This window comes from Catharus ustulatus, chromosome 13 (assembly GCF_009819885.2).
Source record: "Catharus ustulatus isolate bCatUst1 chromosome 13, bCatUst1.pri.v2, whole genome shotgun sequence".
In the NCBI taxonomy this organism is placed as follows: domain Eukaryota; kingdom Metazoa; phylum Chordata; class Aves; order Passeriformes; family Turdidae; genus Catharus; species Catharus ustulatus.
The window spans coordinates 17,533,416-17,541,707 of NC_046233.1; the positions used below are offsets into that span (position 1 = coordinate 17,533,416).

General features: G+C 64.4%; 1 protein-coding gene across 1 annotated transcript; it reads left to right on the forward strand.

Moving 5' to 3' along the window:
- Positions 1-1,163: 1,163 nt before the first annotated feature.
- Positions 1,164-8,242, forward strand: CAMKV (CaM kinase like vesicle associated). Its single transcript, XM_033071663.2, has 11 exons — positions 1,164-1,238; positions 4,322-4,430; positions 5,625-5,756; positions 5,835-5,909; positions 5,985-6,123; positions 6,203-6,323; positions 6,547-6,622; positions 6,702-6,838; positions 6,916-6,994; positions 7,068-7,155; positions 7,291-8,242. The coding sequence occupies exons 2-11, from the start codon at positions 4,336-4,338 to the stop codon at positions 7,705-7,707; spliced, it is 1,359 nt and encodes a 452-aa protein (XP_032927554.1). The 5' UTR covers positions 1,164-1,238; positions 4,322-4,335; the 3' UTR covers positions 7,708-8,242.
- The last annotated feature ends 50 nt before the right edge of the window (positions 8,243-8,292 follow it).

Here is an 8,292-nt window from a genome sequence, read left to right on the forward strand (position 1 = left end):
GAGTGCTGGCTGGGTTCCAGAGAGCAGAGGGGACATGCTGGCTTTGGGACACTAGTGTGCCCCATCCATGGGTGGGAGGGGGCTGTGGGTCCCGGGGATGGATGGCCACACCCCTGTGGCTGCTGAGGACGGTGCAAGTCGGGAGGTTTGGGGAGCTGGGGTTTGGTGGTGCAGGAGTGGAGGGAAGTGGGGGTGCAGTTCGGAAGCAGCACCATATGGGCAGCAAATGCCAGCATGTGGCACGCAGCCGCTGGGGAGGCTCCACACACGTGGCTGCACTGCGTGAGGAGTGGGGGGCAAGGGGGCTGGGGAAGGGAATGGTGCCCTGCTGTGCCCTGGGGGCTGTGCTGCCCACCCCAGGCTGGATCCCGTCCCTGGGCTATGAGCAGAGGTAAGAGAATCAGGGCGGCCGATTTCTTGTCCCTTTCTTGTTCCTTTGCCCCAGGCTGTGGCATAAGGATAAACCCTGTCATGGAGAACTGAGTAGAGCCTTCGGCCCTGCCACTGGAGGAAAAGTTGCCTGGTTCCCACTGAGTGATGGCACAGAGGCAGGAACATGTGTCTAACCGCCTCGTGGCGCCTTTTAGTGCCCTCAGGGGACAGATACCTGTGATGCTGAGCTCATGCAAAGCTTTGCTAAAATTCTGCTCCCATCCCATCCCATCCCATCCCATCCCATCCCATCCCATCCCATCCCATCCCATCCCATCCCATCCCATCCCATCCCATCCCATCCCATCCCATCCCATCCCATCCCATCCCACGGATCATGGCACAGCCCAGGGGATCCTGGCTCACTGTGGGGTCCCGTGGGGTCTCCAGTCCCATGAGATCCCTTGCCCCCGATGTGTAGCGGTGCCCCAGCTCGGTGCCAACCCCGCGGTGCCCCGCCCGCGTCGCCCACGGCGGTGCCGGTGGGTCCCAGCGCCACGCGTGACCCGTCCCCACGGGCGGGGCGCGAAGTTTGGCGGTGACGTCAGTGGCGGGGCGGGGCGTGAAAGGGGGCGTGGCCCCACGATCCCGCCCCACCAACTTGCCGCGCCGGGCGCGCGGGGCCGCGCCGCGACGGACCGACGGCTCAGCTGGGATCGGCTGTAATCGCTGGGATCGGCAGGGATCGGCTCGGCTCGGCTCGGCTCGGCCCCGGCCCGGCGCGGGAGGGCGGGCGGGAGGGGCGGGCTCCCCCCGAGCGGCGGCCCCGGGCCGCGGCCCCCCGTTGCGGTCGGAGAGGCGTGCAGGTGAGCGCCGCGCCGCGCCGGACCGGGGGCGAGGGGGGCCGGGCCCGGCGGGGGGGGCGTTGCTGGCATCTGTCACTGTCTGGCCCAGGGCTGCCCCAAACTCTCCTCCCGCCCCCGGTGGCCCGGGACGTCCCGACGGGGCCGCGCGTCTCCCTGTCCGGTCCGTGCGCGCCCCGACGGCTGCCCGCCGCCGCACTGCCCCCGCCGGCACCCCGCGTCCCGCAGACCCCGAGCCCCGACGGGCGCCGTGGGCAAGACGAGCTGCCGGAGCCCGGCTCCCCCCGCGCCTCCCCGGGGGCTCGCTCCCCCCGGGCCGCTGCTGCCCCGGTGCCGCCCCCGTCTCCGCGAGGAGCCCGCAGAAACGCGCCGGCACCACGGCAGGGGATGCTGCCGGGGAGCCTCTCCCCATGCCTCCGCCGCCGAGCATCCCCTCCCGGACCCCGCACCTCTCTCTCCCGCAGTCTGCTCCCTTCCCGCTGCCGCAGCGCTCCGAGCCGGCCAAACGCAAACCCTGCGCTGCGCGGTCCGGGCTGTCCCTCCGCACGCCCCGGGCCGGGGGCGGTGGGACTCCCCCAGCCCTGTGTCAGCCCCTGCCCGGCGGCTCGGCGGACAGCGCTGGGCCGGCCGGCCCTCCGCCTCCCCTCCGCCTCCCGCTGCCTGTCCGCTGCCTGCACTAGCAATATTTCGGTCCGTCTTAGCCTGGCTGCATTTTCTGCCTCTCCTCGGTACATCCTTCCCCCGGGACGTGGGGGCGGGATGGCGGGGGGAACCCCCCACGGACATGTCCAGGGCAGCTGCAGGTGGAAGCTGGGCCGGAGATGAAATACCAGCCCGTGGCACCTCACACCATGGGGCAGAGCTGGGGGTCGGGGGTTGGGGGGCCCCACTGGCGAGGGCTGCACGGCTGCGTCATCCCTCCGTGCCATCCCCACCCGGCCACCCACTTCCCCGCTATTGTCTTACACCCGCTGTTGCTTCTGCTCCCAAATTAGACACTTGGAGGGGGGTGCTGGCTGCGTGCGGATGCCAGCACAGCACCGAGCCTTCCCCCCGGCACCCCGGGGAGGGAGCACTCATCCCTTCGCCCACCTCTTGCCTGGGTGCCCCTGACCCGGTGGGGGTGCTCTCACCTGAGGGGTGCAGGTGCTGACCCCGGTGTTGAGCTGGGTGCCAGTCTCCCTTTCAGGGTATCCCAGGTGCACTGAGCCCATCAAAGCCAGCCTGGGGCAGGGGAAGATGAAAATGGTCAGCTCCCTGGCTGGATGGGTCCCCACTAAACCAATGGGAACTAATTTTGTGAGCGAAGATTAGCTGAGTGCTCCCAGAGACAGCAATAAAATCCCAATATATCATCCCACCCGGGTCCCCTTCCCGGCTAATCCTGGCACTGTGACGCCAGTGCTGCCAGCCTGCCTGCCCGTCCACTGGCCACCCCTATCCCTGATGATCTGGGGAACTGAGCCCACCATCCCTCCAGCAGCTGCCAGGACAGCCCTCATTCCCCTTGGCCAGGTACAGTGGCACAGGAGAGCTGGTGTCGAGTGGCATGGGGACACAGAGGTGCCAGGCAGGGCACGTTTGCTGGGAGACCTGCAATGAGTCAGGTGTAGGCTGGAAAGCCTCAGCTAATGTGGGGCACAAGTAGTGGTGTCCCATGGGCACTCTGATTCTCTTTTGGGACTTGGTGCATGCCGAGTGGGACCGGGGCAGGTGCTCTTAGCCACTGCAGGCTTTCCTGTCAGGACAGTTCCTGGGTGCCTTGCAAGCTGGGAGCGCTCCTCCTGTGGGCATCACTCCAACAGGCACAGAGACAGGTCAGCCCCAAAGGACGGAGGCTGGAAGGAGCATCCCCCCATTCCCTGGCTCACCACACTCACGTCCCACCCAGGTTTGGGTCAATCACTCCAGGGAGCACTTAAGTGCATGCCCTGGGTGCTGCAGGCAGCATGCCTTCCTGCCAGGGCCCGCACAGCAGGGATAGGGCTGTGCACCTCCAGGTGGGTCGGGTGCTGCCGGGTGCTGCCCGTCCCTGCCCCCTCCAAAGGATGTGCCGCTTTCTGCATCTTCAGCTCCCATTGCCATAGCAACAGGCTCGGCGCTTGGGTACCCGCGATGCCGGCTCCCGCATCCCGCATCCCGCAGCCATCCTGCCCGCAGCCCTCACCACACGGCCCCGGGCGCTGCTGCTTCGGCACAGCCAGGCCCACACAGCACAGCATGGTGTTTGGGGAGCTTTAGTGCTGGGCAGTGGGTGCCTCCAGCATTGTGCCAGCTTCCCATCACAAGTCCCACTCAGGCCCATCCAAGAGGGCTCTGGGGCCCCAGGCAGCTCTGTCATCTTCTGAGCTGTCAAAAAATAATGTCAGCTGAAACTTCCTCCCAGTAACACGGTGGGAGATGGGGAAAAATGACTTTATGTGACCAAATTTTTTTTTCTGGGAAGCTTTCAAGAAGGATCTGGTTTTGAAGGGTTCCCAACAGGGAAACAAGGGGCAAGGCATCCTTCCTAAAGGGCTGGAGAAGCTGGTGTGTGTCAAGGCTGGTGTCCTGACCGCTGCCAGTGGCAGGAGGGCTGGCACCTCCAAGCTGCGGTGCCACCTGTCTGGTGCCACAGTCGGGGCTGGTTGGGGATGGGAAGCTGAGGCTGGTGTAACCCACTGCACATGTGACAACGTGTGACAATGCTCTGCCTGGGGAGGCCCCGTCTGCTGAAATGTTACTGTGGGCAAAACTGGGCTGAGAAACAGGAAAGGATCCGTTCACCTCCGCTTGCCTTCCCAGTGGGTGCTCCAGGCACTGCGCTAACCCTGACTGCTAATTAATCATTAATAATCCACAAACATGGGCCAGAGAGGCCAGCTTGTGGCTGTGCTGGCAGCCTGAGCCCAGGCAGAGAGGCTGGATGCCACGGGGATGGATGCACATCGGCGGGGCTGGGCACACGGCGCCTTGCGGCAGCTGCAGAGCACGAGCAGCTGCTGTGCTCAGGTTCCACGTTAATTAGCACAGCTTGGGAGGGTCTGCTGTGGCTCCAGGGGGGCCAGCAGTGCCAGGGCACTCACTGCCTCTCCCTGCCCTGCCAGCACCGGGCCCTGCGATGCCGTTTGGCTGCGTGACGCTGGGAGACAAGAAAGATTATAACCAGCCGTCTGAGGTGACCGACAGATATGACCTGGGCCAGGTCATCAAAACGTGAGTTAGTCCCTCCACGGCCCCATGAATGCCCTGGGGAACCCCAGCCACCTGTGTGGGGCTCTTGGGGTGTTGAGGAACGGCACAACACTGCCTATGGAGGCTTTGGGGGTGCTGGTCCCCAGCTGGGCCGGGATGGCAGGGTGTATTTTGGGGTGGCTTTACTCTAATTAGTCCCTCTTGCTCACGGGTGCATGGGGGATACCAAGCTCCAGCGAGGGCAGTGAGCTTTCCCACTGCTGCTGGCTAAGCTGGGTCGCTCCCTGTATCCCTCCCTCCTCCCCTCAAGATTTGCAGGGATTGCAGCAATTCCATGTGATCCTGGCTCCCTTGAGCATTTTGTGAATCAGGAGGGCTTAGCTACAGCAAAGGAAAGGCAGATGTCACTTGGGGGGCAGTGGAGCACTGCAGCTTCCCCAACCTTTATTGTCATGCTGAGGAACCCGTTAGGATGCACTCTAAAAAGTGAAGTCTTCACACCCCTTGAGAGCGGCTTGACCGCAAAACAGGAACCAGAATTTTTTCCATCAACTTCCAAAACACCTGCTTGGACTGAGGTTGCACATGGGAGGGTCATATTGGGTGGCAGTGGGGACCTTGGTGCTCTCAGATCTTTGCTCCATGATGCTCTGGGCAGTTTGTCCCCAAGCCCACATGTTCCCCTCCACCCAGGGCAGTGGCCATGAGGATTTCAGTGCAGCTGGGGGCATTGGAAAGCCAACGGCTTTGCTGGAGCAATGCCAAGTGCCCCTCAGGGGCTCCCCTGCAGCTCCAGCCTGGCCGATGGGCTCAAGCACCATTAATAATAGAACAGAAATACTGCAGCTACTGACACATCTCCCTTTCTTTCTCCCCGACTGTCGTGCTGATGTTAATGTCGGGTGTGCTGCTGTTCCACCTTGGCATGAGTGGCTTTGCAATGGGTCTTACCCTTCCTGTCCTGAGGACGGGGCTTTTTAGCCAGCAAATTTTCCACCTTCCCTATCAATTTGCTTCTTCTATATCAGTTGCTTCTCAGTGCTGTTTTTGGTTCCCACTTCCAAAGTGGTTTTGAGCCACAGCTTTCTTCTACTTCTGTGGCATCTCCCCTGGCTACTGGGATCTGGGGGAATGCTGGTGAGCCCAGGGACCACCCAAGCACCCCAGTCTCAGTGGTCCCCAGGAATGGGGTGATGTCTGGGGGTACCCTTGCAGGGAGGAGTTCTGTGAAATCTTTCGGGCCAAGGAGAAGACAACAGGGAAGTTGTACACCTGCAAGAAGTTTCTGAAGCGAGATGGGCGGAAAGTGCGGAAGGCAGCCAAAAACGAGATCATCATCCTCAAAATGTGAGTGCTGGGGCTGGAGGGGATCCTGTGCCCCTGGGCAAACTGTGAACTCTCATCCATGCCCCTGTCTCTTTGCAGGGTGAAACACCCCAACATCCTACAGCTGGTGGATGTCTACATCACCCGCAAGGAATATTTCATCTTTCTGGAGCTGTAAGTTTGGGAGATTTTGGGGGGAGAGGGGGTGGCCCCACCAGGGATGGGTCTCAGCAGAGCTGCTGTCTGCAGGGCCACTGGCCGGGAGGTCTTTGACTGGATCCTGGACCAGGGTTACTACTCGGAGAAGGACACCAGCAATGTCATCCGGCAGGTGCTGGAGGCTGTTGCCTACCTGCACTCACTCAAGATCGTCCACAGAAACCTCAAGGTGGGTGGCAGGGGGATGGGAGCACCCACAGGTGCTGCCATGCCCACTGTCCTGGCACTCACAGTCCCTGTGCCAGCAGCTGGAGAACCTGGTGTACTATAACCGCCTGAAGAACTCCAAGATTGTCATCAGTGACTTCCACCTGGCCAAGCTGGAGAACGGGCTCATTAAGGAGCCCTGTGGCACCCCCGAGTACCTGGGTGGGTGAGAACAAGCTGGGTGGGCATGCACGGGCAGGCAGTGCTGGGTCCCATCTGGTCCCTGCTGCTCTTTACTACCTGCTGCTGCACCTCCCATTCCCCATCACCCTAGGGGCTCATCCTGGGTGTTTCCAGTGGGTGCCTCCTACTCCCCATCACCCCATGGCCAAGAGGCCGGGTGGCTGGGGCCCCCAGGGGATGGTTGCTTTTCTGTCTCTCGCAGCTCCGGAGGTGGTGGGGCGGCAGCGGTATGGGCGGCCAGTGGACTGCTGGGCCATCGGCGTCATCATGTACATCCTGTGAGTGTGGGGTGAGGGACAGGGTAGCTATGAGGGCTTGGGGCTGGAACTGGACTGAGCTCCCCACCACATTCCCCAGCCTCTCGGGAAACCCCCCTTTCTACGAGGAGGCAGACGAAGATGACTATGAGAATCACGACAAGAACCTCTTCCGCAAAATCCTGGCTGGGGACTATGAGTTCGACCCGCCATACTGGGATGACATCTCACAAGCGGGTGAGCCCCACATTGTGGGGTATGTGGGGTCCCATGTTGTCTCATACCAGCACTGACTTCTCTCTCTGTGCCCCCAGCTAAGGAGCTGGTGACACGCCTGATGGAGGTGGAGCAGGACCAGAGGATCACAGCAGAGGAGGCCATCTCCCATGAGTGGTGAGCAGCGGCAGTGTCAGATGGGGAGCCAAGGGGGCTGGTGGGGGTTGCTCATCCCTCACTGCCTCTCCAGGATCTCTGGGAATGCTGCCTCTGACAAGAACATCAAGGATGGTGTCTGTGCCCAGATCGAGAAGAACTTCGCTCGGGCCAAGTGGAAGGTGGGTGTGGGTGTGCCGTGCCTCCGTGTCCCCTCTCAGCCGAGTCCGGTCACCCACCATGGGGCTATGAGCCTGGTGGGGCTGCCAGTCCTTGTCCCTCCGCCAGCCCCACATCCCCTCGTCTCTCCCCCGCAGAAAGCCGTGCGAGTGACCACGCTCATGAAACGCCTGCGGGCTCCCGAGCAGACGGAGACGGCGGCAGCCCCGGCCCCGGCAGCAACCCCAGCCCCGGCAGCGACCCCGGCCCCGGCAGCGACCCCGGCAGAAACCCCAGCCCCGGCAGCGACCACGGCCCCGGCAGCGACTCCGGCCCCGGCAGCAACTCCCGCCGCCGCGGCCACGGAGCCCGCAGCCACAGAGCCCGCCACCGACACGGCCACGGCCACGGCCCCCGCCACGGAGCCCGAGGCTCCCGCCGCCACGGCCCCGGAGCCCGCAGCCCCCGGCACGCCGTCCGCCGCCGCGCAGCCCCTGGCCCCCGGCACACCGCCCGCCACCACGTGTAACGAGGTCGGGGCCGCCGCCGAGCCCCCCAGCGAGCAGAGCGGCTGAGCGGCCCCCGCGCCCCCTGTACATAGCCCCGGCATGGCCCCCCACCCCCGCCTGCGCCCCCTTTTCTACGTGCCCCGCCGGAGAGCCGGCCGCGGGGCAGAGCCCTGCATGGCGCCCGTTCCCCCGTGTCCTCCCAGCTCTCTCAGTCTGTCCCCCGCCGCCGTCCCCTCCCCCAGGGATGCCCAGAGACGCGGGGCAGCCCCCTGGGCCGCACGCCCCGCAGCGCTGGTGGGGCGTGGCGGGGCTCCCCGGGACACGCGTGCATGTGCGGGACCGCAGGCGGGGCCGCGCGGACGGAGCGGGGGCCGTCCCGGAGACCCCCTCTCCGTCCCGGGACCCCCGGGGGGGACAAGGGGACCCCCACGCGTTGTGCCTGGAGGACCCCCACTGCCCCCTCCGTGCCCCCTCCCCGGTCCCCGCTTCCCCCCTCGCAGCTGCATGCCTGCAGGGCCGGCTCTGCCCGCGGCTGCCGCCGCCGCCCCGCGCCCCGCCGCTGTATCTCTGGCAAATAAAGACCCCGCTGAGGACAAACTGAGACAGCACCAGCGCCGCCTGCCCAGTCTCTCTGTGGGGCCGGGGGTTTGC

Coding starts and splice junctions, on each gene's coding strand:
- CAMKV (XM_033071663.2), top strand. CDS start 4,336: ATGCCGTTTGGCTGCGTGACGCTGGGAGACAAGAAAGATTATAACCAG. Junction 4,431..5,624: donor CTGGGCCAGGTCATCAAAAC/GTGAGTTAGTCC, acceptor GTACCCTTGCAG/GGAGGAGTTCTGTGAAATCT. Junction 6,124..6,202: donor TCGTCCACAGAAACCTCAAG/GTGGGTGGCAGG, acceptor CTGTGCCAGCAG/CTGGAGAACCTGGTGTACTA.